Consider the following 22,337-nt stretch of genomic DNA (forward strand, 5'->3'; position numbering starts at 1 on the left):
GGTTCAATATTCGATCTCTTGAACTCTCGATCTCTCGAACTTTTCTCCTGGTCCCGTGAAGTTCAAGTTATCGAGATTCACCTGTATATATATATTTATATCATAAATATAATCTTGTGTAGAATTTTCTAGCTATTCAATGTTTTTAAGCAAAACTGAATAAGTTTAGTAATGCATTAGGTTTTTGCATACTTGTAGTTAAATTTTGTAGTCTATAATCTTCATTATATTTATAGCATGTTTTTTAATTATCTTTTATTAGTGAAACTGTTACAGACAGCACTAAAAATGTAGAATTGCAAACAGAAAAAATGCTCCAGGAGGATTTAGATACACAAAAGGAAGAATATACACCAGTGGTAAATGTTTATTTGTTTATCATAAAATAAATAATATGTAAAACTATATTGAATATATGAAATCTGCTTAAAAAGTTTGATAGAGACATGATGACGCACAAACCCAGGATTTATCAGATAAGGAAATTTAACATGAATTCCTTATGATTATTTATATATCATAAAATGATGAACTTTAAAATAACTATGGTTCAGAAGTGAATGAGAATATTAAAAAAGATTTCATAGGAAACTGGGTTAAGCTATCTCCACATTATCACTGGCTTGATAATCTAAAGGGACAGGATGACTAAAAAAAGATTTACTTTCTGATTAAGATAACGGAAATAAGAAGAAATATACAAAATTTGATCATATTAGAGGTTTCATGCATTGTAAGTCAGTTTACAAATCAATATTTACATCTACCAAGTATTATTCCCCCTGTTTCTTACGGAAACTTATAGATAATTCATAGCTCTATAGAAACAGCCAGACTGATATCTACATGCCCCGTTTATCGATTGGTCGAAATCTACAGCGGCTGAAACTGACAAGAAAGTGACATGACTGAAATTGACATGCCCTGTTTATCGATTGGTCGAGACCGACAACTACCTAAGAAAAATCATGGACTGCACAAAATAATCATGATGATGTCAGACTCAAAGTCTCACAGGAGACAATTTGGCTGTTTCTTTTAGCTAACGTACTTAGGTACGTTAACACCAATTTGGTGAATTTAACTTACTTTTTTACTATCAATTTATTAATTAGTTAAAAGAAAGATGTTAATATAAATAATAAAATGCTTTCTTTAATGACTTATGCGGGTTATGAAGGTAGCGATCATTGCATAAAAAATTTACTTGCATAGATTTAATTGCATAATATAGAGTTTATCTTTCGAGTACATGGAAAACGTATGGGGGAAATTTTTATTAAAAATAATTTTGTGGGATTTAAAATAGAGGGAGGTACCGGTAACTCCATGAGTACCGGGTACCTGTATCCAGATTTTCAATGTGCAGAATTTCAGTAATAGGGGTATGGGGGTCCTCCCTAGGAAAATTTTTAATATTCACATTGCAGGAGGTGGCATCTGGGACCTCTAGACATATTTTGACCTGTTTTATTTGTTTCCTTTGACACTTTTTAAGAACCCATTTTACAAAAATTTCATAAGCGACATGTAGCACAGAGCCTATCTGACTTCTCTGATTTTTGTACTCAAATTAAGATTTTTCAGACAATTCTTTTCATTTTGTAGCAGTTTTTTAACTTGTTTGATTAAATGTTTTAATATCTAATATTAAATGTCTAAGGTGTAAGGCAGAGAGTAGATAAAATGTACATAATGTAGTCTCACAATTTTGATGAGTGTGCAAGTTTCATTTTAATCCATTTAAAAAGTAATAAGTACCCACTGGTTATTCTTTGTTGGAAAAAAGTTTGAAACGCACTTATAGAGTAAATAATGAATCTGACTTTATTTTGTACTTCAGTTCATTGTTAAACCTTTGTGTGCGGCATATTGGGTCTGGAATATGGTCAACATTCTCATGCGGCAACCCAACACGTTGGGTTTGTGAAAAAAACAGTACTTCGTCAATTTAACCTCAAATTACTAAAGAATAGCAGACCTTTTGTGTTTAAGTATAAAAAAGATATGCCCTTAGTATTGCAAAGAAATACCACATAAAAGACGAATGAGTTTAAATTCATCATCTAATTTTGAAAACGGAGAAATCTCGCACCATTTTTTATTTTTTGAACAATTGGTCCATCGATTCATTTATATTTTACTGAATTGGTTCACTATGCCTTATACAAACCCAGAAAAGAAAATCGCTAAGTAAAACATGAACTAGTTTAATCACGATTCCAGAATCATAACCGCGTTTTAAAGACGGGATCTTAATCTGATAAGGAAAAGTGTTTAAATACAGCGATTTTATATTTTTACATTCACTATTTTAAATAAAGCAAACTTGATAACCGAAGACCTCTACTGCAGTACTGAATTTTCTCTACATGATCATACTAATTTTTGAAAGTTAAGAAACTGACGCCATTCTTAAAAAAAGATGGCGAAATCACTGCTCGCCAGCACTTAATGAGAACCCTGTATATATGTGTATTATCCTTTAATATTTACAAAATTTATCATTTTATGTTTCTACTAATGTATAGATATACATGTGACACGTCTATACAGTATATCTTTATAGCTAGGAGTCATTTCATCTAAAATATCCCTTTAACGTTGAAAACTGTGTTTTGCACACAAAGGTGTTTTCCCTTTTATGAGTGTTTTTTTTTGAAAAATGTTGATCTGTCAGATTTTGAATTTTACTTCTGTATCATATCATTCTAGGGATTAACTCTGAAAAAATCTGCTTTTGTGGGGAAACATGTGACCTGTACAGAGGGATCTATTTCAACCAACAACAACCAGTCATGTGGTAATTAAAATTCTAAGGATCAACTACAAAGCTACAAGCACTGGCATGTTTTGATGTGAAAATTGTGTACTCTTGTTCTTTATAAAATATTAATATAATGTTGTAATTTACAGAAATATGTCCAGCTGGATCATACCATCATAGCACAAGCAACCAATGCATGAATTGTTCACAGAACACCTATCAGGACCAGCCTGGGAAAACAAGCTGTAAAAGTTGTACAGGGAGTATAAACAAGTACACCCAATCCACAGGCTCAAGTTCAGAAAACGACTGTGTGTGTGAGTGTTACAACCAAAATTTGGTTTTAATCACTTCTTTTTTCTTTATTTATAATAGTAATTGGGGTTTTTTTCTGAATTATAACTCAACATGTTTTGTGGTACATGTATAACTATGGGCGGCGGAAAGGGTAAAAAAGACCTTAATGCAAAACTGCTAAAATATTTGCAAAACATACCAGCTTTAAACAAGACCAGCAGTGTCCTTTGCAAAATCTAGACATCGATACAAAAGAAATGATCACAGATGCAAAATCAACAGTCATGCACCAAATAACGCTAGATGGCGTGAAAAGACGTTTCAGGAGAAATCGTCACCTGGAGAAAATGAATGCATTTACCTTAACTTCACTTAAACCTTAATTAATAGGTTACTTTAATTATTTTTTGCTTTCAGTTTTTACAAATAAAGTTGGGACCAACTCCTTGATAATTCGGGTTTTTAATGTATACTTACAAAAAAATGTTTGCTGCAAGAAAAAGGGGGAGGGGCTGGCCCTCCTGATGCTATGAGCCTGCAGTAATTGAGTTACACACGAACAAGTATTACCTGAGCAGTTAAGCCAGTCAGCAGTTAATTAATTGATACAGTATACATTTATCTGAAATTGTTTTTAAAATATCTAATAGTTTTGATTGCATTTTAATTGGAGATTTAAAAGATGAATAATTATGATGATAAGAATAAGGTGACGGTTTGTGTATATTTAATTATACATGTGTATTCATTTATTTATCCACTAGACTTTTACCCGTGCATGCACGGGTTGACATTGCATAAGATATCGGGTATTTACAAAATATATACATCGAAACACCGTATATTGTTGACATTTGCGTAACAAACTTCAAGCCTACCATAATGCTATTAATTTCACTACACTCTGCTGAGTTGGAATAATCTAACTGTGTCTCGGGAAATGCCTTCATCACAGTCAAAATGCCTCCATTGTGGGAACCCACGGGTTTTCTATCCGTTAAACTGCAGTGTAACGGATAGAAAACCCGAGGGTTCCGACGATGAAATGCCTCCCATATACCCGTAATGTAGCAGAAAATTGCCGAATCACTTCAAAACGATTTTGGAGAAAATTAAGTTGCATTGAATATAACAGTCAAATTGTTTACAAAAACCATTTTGAAGCTTTAAATACCTTTCCTCGAAAAGTTTAAATTTTTAATTGGAGAATCCAACATATTTCAACAACGTTTTTTACACATCTTCTTGACATTCAAAACTCTCAGGATTTTTTCTAGTATATGCACTGCCTTGGAGTTATCTCCCGTATTTTCTTTGATGAACATAAAAAATTCCCAATGAAAATTAACACACATTCATTTTATCGTTTCCAAGTTTATCCATGCAAATATGATATTGTGGAAACATAAAATAAAGAGCCTCTAGTGATTTAGCGTGAATGTAATGTGCATGCGCAAGATTATAAAATCCAAAAAATTCAGATGATTTCCGGAATTTTTTGAGGAATTTTTGTAGATTATTAATTAAAGAAGCCTGATTGAGAAAAAATAAAAACAAATTGGTACGGTAATCTTCAACTACCAATGATGTTTAAAATATATAAAACAAAAGACAGTACTCTTTCGATTTATCGGTATTAAAGCTAAAAAATTAATTAATTTGAGTCTATTATTATAATATAGTAGTATAGATATATGTTAGGTGCGCTTGCCCATGAAAACGTTCCCCATAATTCAAGGGTACATATTCTCTGGTTTAGGTATTCATTAGAGTACGATTTCTCCTGTTACCTCTTCGCAGGCCACCTAGAATTTATTCAGTGCATGACTGTTCAGGTTTTGCATCGATGATCATTTGTTTTGCTTTGGTGTCTGTCTATTCACTATTTAGAATATAAAGAATATGTCCCATGTCAAAGTGGAAGGCAGTTTTTCAGCAGTTCCTTAGCAGTACCAGTTTTGTTATCTAAGCAGATTTTAGCAGTTCCTTAGCCTTCCATACTTTTCTTAGCAGTTGGATTCCCCTATATGTCTCATAATGAATATAAGCAGTTCCAGGCAGTAATTTCAAGCCTTCCACCCATCTAGCAGTTTTAAGGCAGTTATTTTGGCCTAAAAATTTAAATGAGTTGATGTAAACTGGTAAAAACTGTTTGAAACTGCCAGAAACTGCTTGCTCATTTCCTAATATGGTTTTCATAAATGAATATACGTGAAGTATAATCAAGATGAAAACTGCTAGGAACTGCTGATATCATCTATAGGTTATATGAATAAGTTTTAACATTTTCAAGAATAAATTATTGCATAAAGACATACATGTACAATATTGTACCATTTAAGCCAACTTGTATCTACACTGCATGTGGATACTGCATTTAGCTATAGCTTTTAGCATAGTAATTATAAATATATATTATTGTAAGACTTCAAATTACAATCATGACCTTATAAGCTTCTTCCCATTAAGTTGTTCTTGAGAAGTTGTTATTTTAAGATGTTTTCATGTTAGATACTCTCATGCAGACCTTTGATTATCCATTGTAGTCTAGCTCACCCTTCCCTAAGGGTCAATTCCCATGCATACACTAGCTATATCTGATCTTATATATACCGGTAAATTAAGTGATCTAACCAGACCATTATTAAAAACTGTTCAATGAGAAAATTTATTTGAAATATTTTATTTACCTTAAGAGAAATATATGTAATGTCCTTAGAACATATTAAAATCCATAAATTTATTTGAGTTTGCCCATACACAACATTTTCTGTGGTGAATATCGCATGCACTCTTAACTGCCCCTCATGGCACTGATACATTCAAAATTTTCAACCAAACTTCCTGTTATCTCTGATCTTGATTCTGAGTGGTCAGCTTTATCTGGCAGCAGCTAGTGACCCAGATTTGTAACTGGTTGGAAATGAATTCTAGAATGATGCAAGTCCCCTGTGAGGTGTGTATTAAGCTATAACTGCTGATACTGAAAAAACTGGTAAGAAAACTGCTTAGAATAACTGCTTATACTTTTACCTAGACAGTTTTGACCTGCCACTAAAACCCTTACTGCTTGGAACTGCTTGAAAACTGCTAAAGAACTGTCTAACTACTCCTAAAATAGGCAGTTCATTTTGCCATGGGACTGGAATAAACTATACATCAGCTATTTGCAGAATCATTTGCAATATGGCATATGATATAGCAAGTGGTCATTGTGACAAACGTTTTACAACCATTCAGTGCAAGATGTTAATCCTAATCTGGCAAGTTCAACAAAGTTTTTCTGAACTCCAAGTTTATAAGATGACTTTTGCCCAGGCTATAATACTGCCTCATAAGACTGCATGATCCCAGTAGGCCTTAATTCAAATACATGTGCATGTCCAAGGCTGACCTTAACAGGCAGATAAACCAGTTAGAATGGAATTAAGTTGAATATAATTCTTTGTATTTTCCTATTCTGTACAGTAATTTTTTCTTTCTTTTTTTCAGCTGAATGCCAAACAAATCAAAACTACTGTAAAAATGGAGGAAGCTGTGGCTCAAACGAGGTGACAATTTGGTGCGCCTGTATGGAACGTTTCTCAGGACCAAAGTGTGAAGACCAAGCAGGTAATTTTAAGATGCATGCATGCATACATTTGTACATGCAGTTTGTATGGTGATTAAAAAACTGCCATTTTGAAGATGTACATACATATATTTCAACAGAAAAGATACAGAGTGAGATGACTATTAAAGATGTCAGATTAGTGCATAATTTTTTTTTTTTTGGGGGGGGGGGGGGGGGGGGCTGTTTCTTTGTAAAGTATTATGGACATAAGTTCCAGTAAGAAATAACACAAAACAGATTTAGCAAAAACATGTATTTTCCACTTGTTTGTGTCACGTGGTAGGTATATTCTATGTCAGACATGGAACTTAAAAAATCACACACATTTGTGTAAATTATTACACATCGTAACAAACCTGAAGTGTTTTCCAAAAAACTTAAAGGAAACCAACCTGTTCAATCTGTAGCTTGTATGTGAAAAATATCCCAATTAAGTGTTAATGGTCCTATGAAAGGTACCATAAAAACTGTTGAAAAAATAGATCTGATGCACATGTATTGTGAATGGTTCTAATATAGTACACTGTACTAGATTTTTGTATAATGACTTTAAAATATTAACAGTTAGATCAAACAATATTACTAGAAGCTAGATATTCAAAGCAAAATACTCATTTTACATGAGGCGATTTTTGTGTAATTGATTAATTTATTATAAACCCTTTTGAGCAGAATTGAAATATGGTACTAACAATTTTACATATGCGTGTTAAATCATTTTCAGAATTGACATCAAACACTCCATACATCATTGGAGGGGCTGTGGGTGGATTTGCTCTATTGATGATCATCGCTCTTGTTGTCATTAGTATAGTCCGATGTCTCAAAGGGTAAGATAACCCACATATTGTAAGGACAGTTCTTTAATGGCCCTTTAAAAACCCCTAGTCAAACACTGGGCAACCAGCATTTGGGAGACAGAGTTAATTTTTTTCAAATCATCTATATGCAGTCAGTCACCCTATGTAGTCAGTTGCCATGGATTTATTTTATATTCAGTGGTACACTAGACCTCTGCAGAACATTTTGATATAAAAAAGAAATGGGGCAGTTCTGTGTTAAGAGGGCTCATTGGTCATGGCCATTTTTAGAGACTGTATTGATCTCATTTAGAGGAAGAGCTCTTTATAAAAATATAGGAAAATACTGAAATTGAAAGATAAATGATGTGTATTTTTTCTTAATGAAATAATAGTTTACAGCTTAGCAAGTCATATCTTAAAATTTTAGATAAATTTAATGGGTAATTTGTTGACCACTGAGCCTCCTTAAAGTTAAATGTATTCTGGCTGTTCAATTCATTTACCAGACGGTATTCTTTTCCAGTTGATGTAATTGTTTTCCTTTAATAAATTATATAGTTTTATCCTAAAATACAGTACTTGTACATGTACCTCTTTTGAGAGTCTTTAGTGTGATTATAGCCACTTCATCTGATTAATCACGGTATTTACAAGTAATTTTTGTGGAAATTGCAGATCAAGAGACTCTTCTGCTTCCAAATATTCACAGAAGGATGATCTAGATTACAATGGCTATAATTACAATGTGCCTCTACAAATGTACGACAACAACTCCAAGAGAGGAAGGATGCCTGACTCGTACGCCCGCATGAATCCAGCCTTCGGCTACGATGATCAGTTTGGTGACACCTACCCGAGAGGCAACTATCCATACAGAGAGGACAACAATGCATATCGATGGCAGGAGGCCACTGGAGACTATGATCTCTGATCAAGTACAACTATCAATTCTAGGTGTTTACTTTATGGATCTAGGATTTTTGACATTTTAACAGGTTTTACTCTGTGCAAAATAACAGGAGAATTATTATATATTCTACATTTATACTTCATGTATAATTGATGTGTGTTCCTTGTAAAGTTTTTATATTAATCAAGTATATTTGCATAGTTATAAGTGTGATATATATTATTATCCTTTTATTGTTAATCACATTTACACAATGTTCAACAGATATGTTTTCCGATGTCATCATTAGATATTGTAGGTTTATTTTCAAAGAAATTTATAGAGTTGGTCTTTGGCATACTGCCACAAAAAATACATGTAATGTAAAATTTCTTGCATTATTTAGTTTTTTGGAGTGAAAGGTTGTACTGAATATGATGACTGTTTCTGAAGAGTGTGATCAGACATAAAATACCATGCTCTGTGGTGCTTTTCATCTACCAGTACACATATTTTTCTAAATCAAATACCGTAGTTTTCAAATTCTTGTTACTCCGTCTTTCACTGCCTTTGATATTATAGTTCTTGCAAGTAAATGTAAGATGTACCTTAATATTTAAAACATCATGGTATGTTTTTTAATAAATTACATGTATGACCAACATGATCTATTATTAAGAAGATTGAATTCATATACCGTAGTATTTCAACTAACACAAAACACCCCTTTATTAAAGTACCGAAACACTCATTTTGAACAGTGACATTTTCTGTTACTCTCTAGCACACGCACAGATCTAGCTTTATTTCTCTAGTTTCTCAATATTATCAGTTTTCATCTGTGTGGTGAACGATTTTCTGCAATCAACAAAATCAAAATGTATTAAATACAATCAAATTCATGAATAAATCAAAATCATTTAATATTTTTTTTAATAATTAAATTTATGTACACCAACTTCCTTTTTTAGAGTGCATGATTTAGAAATGTCTTATTTGTTAAAGCTTTTGTTTGTCCATGTCTTAATAGTTGTTATGCATCTTTTTTTCCTACATTATATGTGCTTTATGTTCAGTGTGATGATGGTTGTGTTTTTGTGTTGTATTTTCACCTCACTGTGATTATCAAGACCATCACGCAACATATATTCAGATTTATAATATCATACTAGCCTACAATTTTTCATGCCATTTGATTTTTATTATTATACATGTACAACATTTCTTTATATACAATTTTATGCAAATTAAATTTGTAAAAAAGAGCATGGTGTTTTGTTGGTTTTTAGCTCACCTGAGCTGAAAGCTCGAGGTGAGTTTTTCTGATCACAGGGGTACATCTGTCGTCTGTCTGTCAGAAAATTTTTGGTTAGACTTGATTTACTGTGGAATCATCATTGTTCGTGGGGACCAATGTTTGTGGCTTTAGTGGGGAACCCTTGCCCACAAATTTATGTCCCCACAAACTTATATACAATCATTTGTTTAATATGTATCGCAATTATCCCAAACTTGCTACCAATGAAATTACTTCCCCATGAATTACTTCCAACATTGACCCCCACAATTGAAAATTATTCCAAAGCAATGGCTTGAAGGTCTGGGACCATAGAATTTCAGACTTTGGATAGTTCTTTTGTTCAGATCACTTGTCCTTTCCATTGGTTTCTTTTTTACATCAATAATTAAAAATTCTAGTTGCAACACAAAGTAGTGCAAGGCAGGTAATATAAATAGGAGAGAGATTTTTCACTGTCTTCTGTGACCTTTAAATTAAATTCAATGTCATTACACACCCCTTACCTACAGGCAGTCTTTTGGTAAAGTCAGGGCAAGAGTGGGCCATTGGTCAAAAACTAGATTTCAAAGAGATCTGCTATGACCTACAAACGTGCGCCAAAGTCGGCACACTCTTGACCCACACGAATTCTATGAAGTATTAGCCACATACAGCTGAGGGGATGAATATATGGTCTCCCACAAGGATTTCAAAGGAGTCTGATATGACATTGAACTTTGGCCTAGAAAGATGGTTCAAGATCACTGCTCAACCTTCACCCAAATGCACTCGCTGGATGGAGCATTAAACAGAATTGATTTAAGGGAGAGAGTATATGGCTCAGACAAAGAATTGCACACAAGCTGTTATGATCCTTTAACATAGAAACTTTGTTCAGGATCACTGCACAATCTATCCCTTAAGTCAGTCTATGGATGAAGTATGAGCCAGATTAGACCAAGGAGAAAGAAAATATGCTCCGGACAAATGATGTCAGATTAATGTGGACAAACCGGCTGATCACTACAGGGCGCCTTAAAAAGAAAATTCTTAATATATACCGGTATTAAAGATACTGGTACAATATAAAATCAACTACAACCTAAACCATTCTCGCTCATGATCAGAAACAAAATACCGGTAATTGTTTAACAAAATCAATTGTTTATTCAAATATCATTTTAAAATTACATAGAATGGTAGAACATCATCGGCTTAATAAATATTGAACAGATTAAAACTTAGTTATAAATTTAATACGAATATATTATTCTAAATTCATATGAATACAGTGAGCATCTGAACACAATATGGAAGATGTACATGCATGAGCAAATTACACTAAATCCTTTTGCAGCACAGTTTTCAACTTGATTTAGCTACAGTCTGTTTTGGTCAAACTCCACTTTTCTCCTTGAGAGCATACAGAACATCGTCCTGACTCACATTCAGCCTCACTCTCATTTGAAGGTCATTGCGGCCATGTTCCACAAGCAGCAATCGTACACTTCCCAATCGGGCACATACTCTGGCCATTTCTGTGGTAGATGGAGGTTTCAGTCCTAAATAACAATGAAAAAATTGCTCACATATTTATTTCTGTATGATTTTTTTTTCTATGTGAATTAGCAAAAGCTGTCACATGAAAAAGTCCATGTTGGGTCAAAAAAAAAAAATCTTGTTGATCAAGTATTATATGCAACAGTTCTTTGATAAATATGTTGAAAAAATAATTATGATCAAAGAGTTGGCTAATTAATTTTCCTGAGTGTTTTAGATGCATATTTTCTGAGCAGAGGGTTACGTTCAAATTCTGAAGAATACTTATATTTGATGAGAGGATTTGACCTTTTATTGTATGATTTTAATTGGACTGTATATTAAACCAGTGCTTTAATTACCAACAACACACTTACCATCAATCCTACACAATGCTGTATGCTGAATGTAAATTTTGGCAAACTCGGCTTCCTCCAACCCACATCTCTGGAACTCTGCCACCACAGCTCGCAAAAATATCTTCTCCTGGTCGGAGGCAGTCCTGCAAGTAATTCATGCAGCGTGTATGTGCAATGGTAAGTAGACTGGTTTTGAATAGAAACTCTTTAGTAGTGAAAGACACAAAGTTAAATAAACATTTACACAAAGTTAGAGAATGAAAGAGATAGAATTTCAGTGTGCAAACAAGTAATACATGTATTTTCAAATAGGCAGAACTTGTTTTGAACATTGCATATAAAATGATATTATCAATAATTCCCCATAATCAGATAAGAAAGTTATAAATTTGCAGTCACATTCCTTATGCTTAATCAACTTTATTGTGTAATTTTTGTATATGTTTAATAGAAAAAAAAATAAACATCCTAAACTTTTCTTTAAAGAATAGGGTGCAGTTAGCATAACCTTTTATCAAACTTCATTTGAAAAATAACATCACATTGACTGTGATGATTCTTATCCAACAAGCAGTCTGAGAATAGTGAAAATCAAAACAATACAACTTAATTCTTGATTGTAAACAGGTACATGTAAATACAAGTAGTTATGTTTAGAACATTTAGACTGACAATATATTCAGAAATCTTAAAAATATGGGGAGGTGGGGGAAATCAAAAAACATGTATACCTCATGGCTACAACTTTAGGGGATGAGAACATTTCCTGTAGCGCAGCATTGACATGTGACATTCCTACCAAGGAGAGCTTGGTTTTGGAAGGAGAGAGATTTTCGGCGATTTCGGTGGCCCGTCTGCAGATGTCCAGAGCCCGCCTAGCATCCCCAGACACGGCTGCTACTTTCCTGGCAGCTAACTGAATGGCATCCTCCTCAAACGCCTTCAGTCCTTTCATTCTGGAGATCACTATTTCTTGGAGCTGCTTGAAAGTGTATGGCTGGAAGGTCATCCTTGTGAGACCCTGTAATTGTTTAATGATTCCTTCATTATTCAAATGATTAAAAATATTTTCTGTTTCTAAAATGGTGTATTGTACCGGTATAGTTTTAATTTCTAATGACCTACAAAACACCAGTACGAAAAACTGAACTAATAAATTTGAAACCTAATTGTAAAAGTTCATATCAATTTCTACTATGGAAATAACCAGACATTTTTTCTAATTTTATAAATGAAAAATCCAATTTAACAATGACATACTAATCTGCTGGAGACTCTCTTCATCATGATTCGCTCTGGTAGATCCATCGTGTTAGCCACGGCTAATACAACAAGTCGGGCGTGGCGATGTGATGGCCAATCAAAGATGTTGTACATCACGTCTTGTTTCCTTGTCCACAAAAGGTCCAACTGAAAGAAATTTGGCCTTCTCCATTAGTCTTTAAATTTCAAATCCACAATATAACACATGCTTTTGTTTAGCCCTAAGTATCGGCCTATAAACATTGGCATCATTATCAATGAAAGAACTCATTCACAAGAGAATGCCTCACCTCATCAGCCAGCATTACAATGGTTTCTTTGCGAGGTCCTGGAGTAGTGAATTTTTTATTCAGAAGGTCAGCAGCATGGTCAGGCGTGGCCTTCTGATTGGATAGTTGCTAAACAAAAGAATTTGAAATTCAAAAATATTATTCATAATGTAAAAATGAAAATTATTTATGTAATCTTTGAATACAGAAGCTGTATATCAATATTAGCTCTATCAAAACAGAAAAGTCCTTAATAACAGATGCCTTTCCCATTTTTTACAAAATTCTGACACTATCCTTTGCAACATTCAATTGTAAATTAACCTTCAAAACTGATTTAACAGCTTTGTGTCTTTCTTACATCAAGTATGCCATCATATGGGTAACACAAGAAACGTTAACATAAAATATTCAACTGATATAGTCTTAGAATGTTGATATAAACAGGGATTTACAAAATATTGACCCTGCAAGGGAAATAACTTCTGTTAAAGTGGTCTAAATTTTTGTACCTGCAACATTTGTACGTAGGCCTGGCGGGGCTCTGTTAACTTCATTCCGTTGATCTCTATGTACTTAAAGCCTGGCAGCTCTTCCTGCTCAGTGGCCCGATGAAGAGCTCGCACAACCTCATGTACAGTGGCTGTTTTACCTGTACCAGGTACACCAGATATGTACATACACCTGTGAAAGAACCAATACAAGCACCATCAAGATACACAGCACGATTCATGATTAGAGACACAAATTCAAGAAATTCCAATTTGGTTGACTTAATAAAATTACTACAAGCTTTGAACATTTTACTCTTAACATTTTCATGAAATTTTGAAAAATTTCAACATTTCGTTACCAACATTTATAAATAATCTTATAGGTAAATATACAAAAAACTGACCCTCCAGTGCCATCCAGGATTTTGCTCTCTACAAAGTTAAAAATGTCCTCAAATTCAGTCTCCCTGCAGGGGAGGCTGTCTGGAACAGCCGACACATGCAACCTATCAAAAGTAGCCACAGGAATTAGAGCTATAAAATCAACCACCTTTGTTAATGTTTACATACAGCAGTATCTGGTTTCAATACAGAAATGTTCATGTACCAGTAAAGTAAGAGATCTGTTCTATTGAATGATTTCTTAGACATACTAATGAAAAGTACATTTTAAGCATTTGTTTCCAATCTTTTATATACCCGGCTTGGTGGTTGTCATATAATCTTCATAGGATGAGAAGTTAATCATATTGCAGTTAAATTGATATCAAGAGGCATATAAAAGGAATCCTTCAAATTCTTCTTTTGATTTTTAAATCAAAATGGTAATCCACTTGGATTATACCGGTATATATAAAAAGAATGTACATGAGAATTACCTTGTCCTGGCCTCTTCTAGAACATTGGAAGGTGATGATAATGGCTCACATCTGTCCGGGATCTTGGGTGTGACACAAGTACTACTTTTCTAAGGACATCAAATAAACATTTTAAAATGTTTCATTTTTAATATCATGAGAAATTCAACAATTCAATTCCTTAAAAAAAAAATTATCTTTTAGAAAAGTAAAATTTTGCAATTTATTTTATTTTCAGAGTGAATAATCTGTTGTTCAGTATGAATTGCTAAGGATGTACCCTTGATTTTTTGGCCTTGGGTGTAGTTGTCCTTGAACTTTTCTTTTTGATTGGTTCACTGAAGTCTGACATATCGCTGTCAGCAGAGTCAGAGTCTGATGCAGGGTGAAAAACTTCATTCTTCCCAACAGGTGAAAAGTCCACGTTCTCATCATAAGATATGACCCTGAAAGTATGTTTATTACCATTTTTAAAAAAAAGATACGATGCTCTATTTTTTATGCAATTTTTTGCTTCTTTTACCTATGTTTATACATAAGATATATACTAGTATTTAACAAAGAGCTGAGTTAAGTGATTTCATCTTTTTATCCAAAGTTTATTTACTTGCTCCTTTTCCGCAGATTCCGAGAAGCAGGCGTATCAGGGAGAGCAGCATCAAACTGTCGAGTGAGTTTTTTGCGAGCCGGCCTTTCGCTGCTCTCAGGCGTTTTGTTTCTATGAGACTGATACTCATTTTCTGAGATTCTTTTAATCAAAACTTTCTGCACTTTTCTCTCTGCTTTGGTGGCAGACTTGGGGGCAGGTCTACTCTCCTGGGTGGAAAATGACACCCTTCTGTTCAATCTACGGGGCTCTGTGCGACTGAGATGGGCTAGCTCGGGTTTCTTCTGCGGTGTGAGAATGGACTTTAAAGGTGTGGATTTTTTGCTAATGACACTAGATACATCTGAAGACGTGGTTGATATTAAAGAAACTGCATCAGAATCATCATCGTTCATCAACATGGAAGCTACATCTTGTGCCTCTATCCGTCGACCTAAAAACTGCCCTGTTGACTTTCGTCTGTCTATAAGAAAATTAATAACATACCAGTATTTACAATGGATGATACCTTAAACTTGAGGTTTTACATTCTGTGCTACAGTTCATTTACCATATATATAGATTTTAAATTTCATAAGTGATTCTTGAGGGTATATGTTGCTCCGAAAATTAGAGTCTACTCAAGTTTTGAAACATACACTTTTCAAGTTTGAAAAGAATTTATGTCAAGAAAGTTGTATCCAATAAATTACATCTAAAAATAATATGTTCCTGAAAAATCCAAGAAAATCACCCCCCCCCCCCCATCTCCTTCTGTTCACCAATTTCAAAGTTATCACAGTAACTGTCTATCTAATGAATTCTAAATGCATGTATACAGAAACTGTTGGCAGTGTCTGTACTTTGGTATAAGATTTAATTAAGCCATTGATTATATATTAATTAGGAAGTACCGGTACAAGATAAAAGACTGGCAATCAAACACAGGTGAGTGAGGTCAAAGGTTACTGTATTACTCTTACCAGGAAGTTTCTTCACCAGAGGAACCAGTGACGTTAGGACGTCGGTTTCCACATTGTGATCATTTTCAATGGGTATAACATTCAATAAACTGTTTCTTTCCTGTAACTGTCGGGATGGCACTCCTCCAAACGACCTCCTGGTTCTAGACCCCAAGTTCTTGTTCTCCTTGAATTCCCTGTTATTCACTGGTTTTGTCTCCTTGGTTTGACTTTTTTCTTTGCTATTTTCTAGGTCTTGGAATTTTGTTCCATCAAATGTCTTTTTAACCACAAATGTTTTCAGCTTGTCTTTGGATTCATTTCCTTCAGAACCAAATTGGGTCACCTACATAAGAAATAAAACAGAATATATGTTAAAAATTATCCAAAAAAAATTTATGTTGATAATGGGTTTTCTAAATAAGTGTCAAGATCAGTCATGTTTCAGCATTGATTTTGATGGTAATATTAAACAAGAGGCCCAATGGCCACACCACTCACCCCAGCTCAGGTGAGCTAAAAAGTCTCATATAAACTGTAACGCTTCGTCTAGACAAGTCAGTTACATCAAAACAACAGGAAAATGGTAAACATTTTTTAATAGCTGAATCAGTTGAACTATATTTGCTTTTCATTAAAAATCCTTAAACTATTCTTTTATCTTTGATACACATGCATGCATTTACATGATGCAATTATCAATGGATTTTCAGGGGTTTTTCAGGTTTTTTTTACTAAATTCTTCAAAAGAAATTTATTAACATTATCAAAAATTACTTTCAGAATACATTTAAGTACACAACACCATTGTCAAAGTTCAAACTGAGTAAGTTTATAAATAAATGTACGTACATTACATCTACACAACACAGTCTCAGGGTCTATCTCTCTTTGAACATTTCTGCCCACATTCAGGAATACTTCATTTGACTCTACTGGACCAAATTTCTTTGAGCATCTCTTCAGAACCGAGTCTGGAATTTCTTCCTGAGTCCAGAACCACTGAACCTCTGCTACATCTCGTATTCCTGGAATGTTCACACAGCATCAAAATAGGTCACAAAATTTACCTGTTAATATTCATGTCATTTGTTTTTATAATGAAAGAGAATACCTTCTACATGTTTTACTTATAATCCAAGTGTTGGGGACTCAATTTCACAACAGACAAAATTCAGTACTGTGAATTTGGGAATTTACATGCTCTAGTTATTTACACTAGATATAAATGAAAAAAATATATTCCCACAAAAATTTGTCCACATCATAATCAGGTGTACAACCTCTGTAACAGTTTTGTTCCTTAAAGAAAAATTTTCAAATTGCTGAAGTATAGTCTACAGTCTTGAGTTTGAATATGCTTTGTTAAAATAAAGGAGAACTGCCCTTTTCCAACTTCATAGTATGCTATTGATTTAAATTTAAATCACCATCTGAATACAGGTCCTCCAGTTTGGCGACGTAGGCCGACTCCATGGGATCCTCCTGAAAGTCATCATTACTGCTCGCGATCAACACAAAGTCTCCAACCTTATACTGTTTATGGTTCAGCTGAAATTGTCTGTAAAGCAGACAGAGAAAGAAATATACATGATATGTTTTGGGGAGGTATAGTTAAGTTTCTAGTTCACTAATCATTTTTTAGGATGACTGATGAGAAAAATCGGACTACTGCATGCTCCCTTCGACATTCTGAAAATTCTGTCATGAGATTTGTACCCACAAACTGTGTATATTGCAAATGGCTACCAATTTAATGTCAGGTTTTCTGGAGAACAGGTAAAATGTATTTTAAGAATGCCATGCATTTAAAAGATGAATAAAACTTTCTTCTGATTCTGATGACTTGCAACTTATAGTTGTTTTACACTTTTTTCTTGGCAAATTGTTCGGAGCATTGTTACTTTGATGGAAATTGTCAAGCGATGTCTGCTGTATAACTAACATGACGTCAAAATGTCTAGACTGAGCACACAATCTTTAACGTAAATGAATTAAATAGATAGGCAGATCCATTTGTGCATGTTTCTAATGAATCTAATAGTGATTAAATTGTGATTGATGTTACTCAATAACTTACTGCCTTTAACCTCCACACCACAAAAATTTCATTTATGCTACACTCGCCCAAACAGCTGCACCTTCAAACTTATTATTATAATTTTCAGCAATTGTATGATAAAAAATCAAAATGAACATTGACAATTACTACAGATGAATTGTATAGGATTGTGTGTCAAAAAATTGATTCGAATAGTGTTATCAAAGACACTGGGAAATGTAAATGTAACTGTAACTATATCATAATCTGTAGAAAATTGGATCAAAATTAAAGATGAATATTGCAAACACATGAACACATTTTTTTTCCTTTGAAATCTATTCATTTTCTAATTGTGAACAGAGACATAAATAACATCAGCCTCTGTGTGAATAATATTTTTAAAAAAAACCTGTAATGTTTTTCATTTGGTCTTCTTCTATCCTTTACGGTACCATCGTCATGCCAGGAGAAGTTTTTGTTGTTTTTAACAGGAAAATAACGCCGTGAGGTCATCTTTTGTGTCTCCTCCACGCTCAGCTGTTGTTAAACTTCAGAAGCTATTTCCCGCTGTTTTTTTCTCGGAACTCCTCAGATAAATTTGGTGCATCCAATTTCAGAAATATGTACAGATGAACCGACATTTATTTAAATTTTATTTACATTAAAAGTGTTAATCAATATGATTAAAAAATTTAGTATTTAAATTAAATTGTCTGTATTTTATATATGATATCAATATTTAAATGTATTTGATATAAAAATATATAATATTGATTGACATATTAAGGTCTATTGCTAATTTGGGTAGCTATATTGAAAATTATCTCTGGACAAGTCGTTCGTGGAATTATTCGAAAGTACACCTGTCCTAATATTACTCAGCACTGTTATGTACTCAGGGGCTTTTAAAATATATTATAAAAAGATTTCCACGTTAAACACCAAGTTCACAATTTTTCTATATATATATGTTCCGATTGTAAAACAGAAACGGATCTTACTATAGTGAATCGATTAAACTCTTTTGGAACTCCTCGGATATTACTGAAAATTGAAAATGGCGAACCGGACAGTAAAAGACGCTCATTCCGTTAAAGGAACAAATCCACAGTATTTGGTGGAGAAGATCATAAGGACTCGAATATATGAATGCAGATATTGGAAGGAAGAATGTTTTGCATTGACTGGTAATCAATTTGAACACATGTGCTTTGAAACCGAAAACCTGTCCGAGATTATTCGGGATAATCAAAGATAATAAACTGATGAAAGCTATTAGCTAACAAGTTTGTCTATTCAAATTTTATTCAGGATATATGTTAAATGTGTTGATGATTTGAGCCTAAAACATACTTCTATTCAATATTTCATTTCAAGTTTTCTTGATTTATATGAATACAATTATATGAGAGATACAGATTTAACAATTCTTAGCTACATCAACAAATTTTTTGTTTACATTTTGAATGTTGGTAAGAAAATTCCAGGTTTAAACCTTTAGTAAATGTGTCAAACAGTTTATCGATAATACTAGGAACTGTTTATTTGTGTTCAAAACAAATACACTGAAAAAAAAATCAGCTTAAACAATATCTTTTACTGGTATATTGACCCAATGGCCAATGTAAACAAAAATATGGCACAAGCCTTGTTTACATAACAAAGCTCTTTATCTTGCTTATAACTCTATGACTAACACTCAAATTTTGATTGATCGTTTGAAATGCATTACTAAAGCATTGTAAACAATGAAAATAGAAAAATAAGATTCAACCAATTTTGTGACCCGTCTGTTATCTTTTTTACAAATACAATTATATCATACCTTTCTTTGGTCAGTTTGATATTACTTGTAAAGTTAATTATTATTGCTCATTTCACACATTTACACATGATAGTAATAAACAACTTACCAATTTTTAAATTTTGACATTTTTCATTATCAGCTGAATTGATGGTTGACAAGGCAATGGAATTGAAATATATTGGTGGAGTTTATGGTGGAAATGTCAAACCATCACCTTTCCTATGTTTGGTCTTAAAAATGCTCCAGATTCAGCCAGAGAAAGACATCGTTGTGGAGTTTATCAGAAATGAAAATTTTAAGTAAGGGAGATGGCAATTGCAATAATTTAAGGAAATTATGAGCATGAATAACTTTGACATCAACAAATATGTAGCGATTGTAGTTACAGAATAAAGTAATCTAAACATGTATTACTTTTACGTATGACAGAAGCTACTGTTTTCGTGACATTGTAAAAAAAAAAATATTAATAATTGAAACTATTTAAAAAATATAATCTGCTTACTAATTGATCAGGCAAAATGAGCAAAATATAAACTGTGGCCATCATTTTCCTGAGTTCAGTATTCATTTAATGTCATTCCTAGATCACTCTTCCTAATAGAGGCTCTGTGTATTTTAAATTTTTTCTCTAAAACTGTAGATATGTCAGGGCTTTGGGAGCATTTTACATGAGACTGACAGGAACTACCTTGGATTGCTTCAAGTACCTGGAGCCACTGTACTATGATTACAGAAAGTTGAAGATACAAAACAGAGAAGGAGGTACACATGTATTTATGAAAAATATTCAACAAACCAATAGTTGCTCTCATACTTAGGTTGTAAAAAAATTCCACATACAAAATGATACATTGTAATATGTTGATAATGTTTTGAAAATTTTCATATAATTTGCATATAATCTTACAGAATTCCATTTACTCCACATGGATGAGTTTGTTGACAGCTTACTAAGAGATGAACGAGTGTGTGACATCATTCTCCCTCGAATTCAGGTAAGAATTTTGTACAACTTTTACAAAATCAAATCACATGAAAACCCATCACATTTTATTATCAATATGATTTACTTCAACTGAATTGTTAAAAGATTAAATTCAGACACGGTGTTTTCTTAGCTTTTTGGCTCCATAAAATTTTTGGATGAAATATGGACGCAATAGCTTTAGAAGCTTGTTTTGTGAGGTGTCTGTACATTTATTGTAAGAAATAAATTTAGAGAGAAATTCAAACATAAAGCTCCATAACAAGAACTTCCACATGAGAATGACTCGCTCTCCAGGGTTAATTAAGTTCCGTTAACATCATAGAGGATAATGAACTTTTCAAAAACTTACTCCAATATTCTAGAAACGACACGTCCTAGAAGAGAACAATCAATTGGAAAGCAGAGTCAGTGCGTTAGATGAAGACTTGGAAGACATGGAATCAGATGAAGAGGAACCCATGGTAAACTAATAACTCTTTAATAAAAGCCCAAGTCATATCCTTTTAATAATGCTTTATTTTTATGGATAGGTGTTTGCAATTTTGAGATGTTTTTGTATTGAATGAGAGAGAGAAAGATAGGATAAAGAAACAATAATGAGGAATGTTCATTAATTGTATTATCTAGGAAAGAAGTCCCTCTCCTGTTGATAGACGGAAATCAGACAGGAGTTCTCCATCCAGACATCGCCGATCCCCCTCCCCACGCAGCAGGTATGGCTGTACTCAGTATCACAGAAATCAGACCGTAATAAAAGTTGTTTCCCTTTAACCAGCTTCGCTTATCATTTTCAGAGACAGAAGGAAACGGTCAAGGTCTCGAGACAGAGAGAAACGACATCGATCCAGATCTCCCACAGGTTGTATTTACCAAAGTTTACACAAACTGAATGCTTGTTTGTTTGTGGGGTTTTTTTTACAATCCAGTATTTAATATAAAATGTATGCAATGTATTCTGACTTTAGAATAGTATATTGTAACAATTATTTTTTTTTTTCTAATTTCAGATAAAAGACACAGAGATGATGAGTATGTTGCTATACTAGATTTACAGAAAATATTGAAAACTTTTCTAGATGTTTGTTATTGTTAGCAATTATTACCATAAAAGAAATTAAGACTTTTCTTTAAAAATATACTCTGTCAGGTTACCTTCATAAATCTTAACTACATTTATTCTTCAGTCGAAAGAAAAGTAAAAAGCATCGTCATGAACACAAGAGTCGTGAAAAGGACAGAGATCGGGAGAAGCGGAGTCATCGCAGTAGTCGGCACCACAAGGACGACAAAGACCGCAGCAGGGACAAGGACAGAGACAAGGGCGGATCAAGGTCAGACTCCAAGGGCGACCTCAGTGTAGCAGAGACCAACGAACTCCGGGCATCCCTCGGACTACCACCTTTAAAATAACCTTCGTCAGTAGTGCCACAGTTGTGAACTTATAATGCTGTTGTTTATGAAGAGTCCAAGGTTACTGTTCATTATGGAGAATTCGGACTTTGTTTTAAAAAAGGGAGA

General features: G+C 33.5%; 3 protein-coding genes across 3 annotated transcripts in view; 2 read left to right on the forward strand and 1 right to left on the reverse strand.

The window, feature by feature from the left end:
- The window catches only part of LOC105338770 (uncharacterized), a 177,928-nt gene extending 168,293 nt beyond the window's left edge, over positions 1-9,635 (forward strand). The window contains exons 68-73 of the mRNA XM_066065791.1: positions 263-359; positions 2,716-2,803; positions 2,917-3,084; positions 6,557-6,676; positions 7,402-7,507; positions 8,156-9,635. Of these exons, the coding sequence (XP_065921863.1) occupies positions 263-359; positions 2,716-2,803; positions 2,917-3,084; positions 6,557-6,676; positions 7,402-7,507; positions 8,156-8,411 (835 nt within the window). The 3' untranslated portion in view covers positions 8,412-9,635. The remainder of the gene's footprint in view (positions 1-262; positions 360-2,715; positions 2,804-2,916; positions 3,085-6,556; positions 6,677-7,401; positions 7,508-8,155) is intronic.
- Positions 9,636-10,888: 1,253 nt separating this feature from the next.
- Positions 10,889-18,624, reverse strand: LOC105338771 (origin recognition complex subunit 1). Its single transcript, XM_011444029.4, has 14 exons — positions 18,431-18,624; positions 17,408-17,538; positions 16,830-17,005; positions 15,999-16,323; positions 15,037-15,499; positions 14,710-14,875; positions 14,451-14,539; positions 13,977-14,078; positions 13,591-13,762; positions 13,100-13,207; positions 12,807-12,956; positions 12,278-12,567; positions 11,565-11,689; positions 10,889-11,210 (listed from the first exon to the last, which is right to left on the reverse strand). Exons 1-14 carry the CDS (start codon positions 18,532-18,534, stop codon positions 11,044-11,046), a joined length of 2,568 nt encoding a protein of 855 aa, XP_011442331.3. The 5' UTR covers positions 18,535-18,624; the 3' UTR covers positions 10,889-11,043.
- Positions 18,625-18,909: 285 nt separating this feature from the next.
- LOC105338772 (pre-mRNA-splicing factor 38A) lies at positions 18,910-22,316 on the forward strand. The gene is made up of 9 exons (XM_011444031.4): positions 18,910-19,208; positions 19,968-20,127; positions 20,472-20,593; positions 20,741-20,826; positions 21,182-21,280; positions 21,447-21,532; positions 21,614-21,678; positions 21,827-21,848; positions 22,004-22,316. Exons 1-9 carry the CDS (start codon positions 19,079-19,081, stop codon positions 22,227-22,229), a joined length of 996 nt encoding a protein of 331 aa, XP_011442333.2. The 5' UTR covers positions 18,910-19,078; the 3' UTR covers positions 22,230-22,316.
- The last annotated feature ends 21 nt before the right edge of the window (positions 22,317-22,337 follow it).

The sequence above is a fragment of the Magallana gigas genome, chromosome 7 (genome assembly GCF_963853765.1).
Source record: "Magallana gigas chromosome 7, xbMagGiga1.1, whole genome shotgun sequence".
Lineage (NCBI taxonomy): Eukaryota > Metazoa > Mollusca > Bivalvia > Ostreida > Ostreidae > Magallana > Magallana gigas.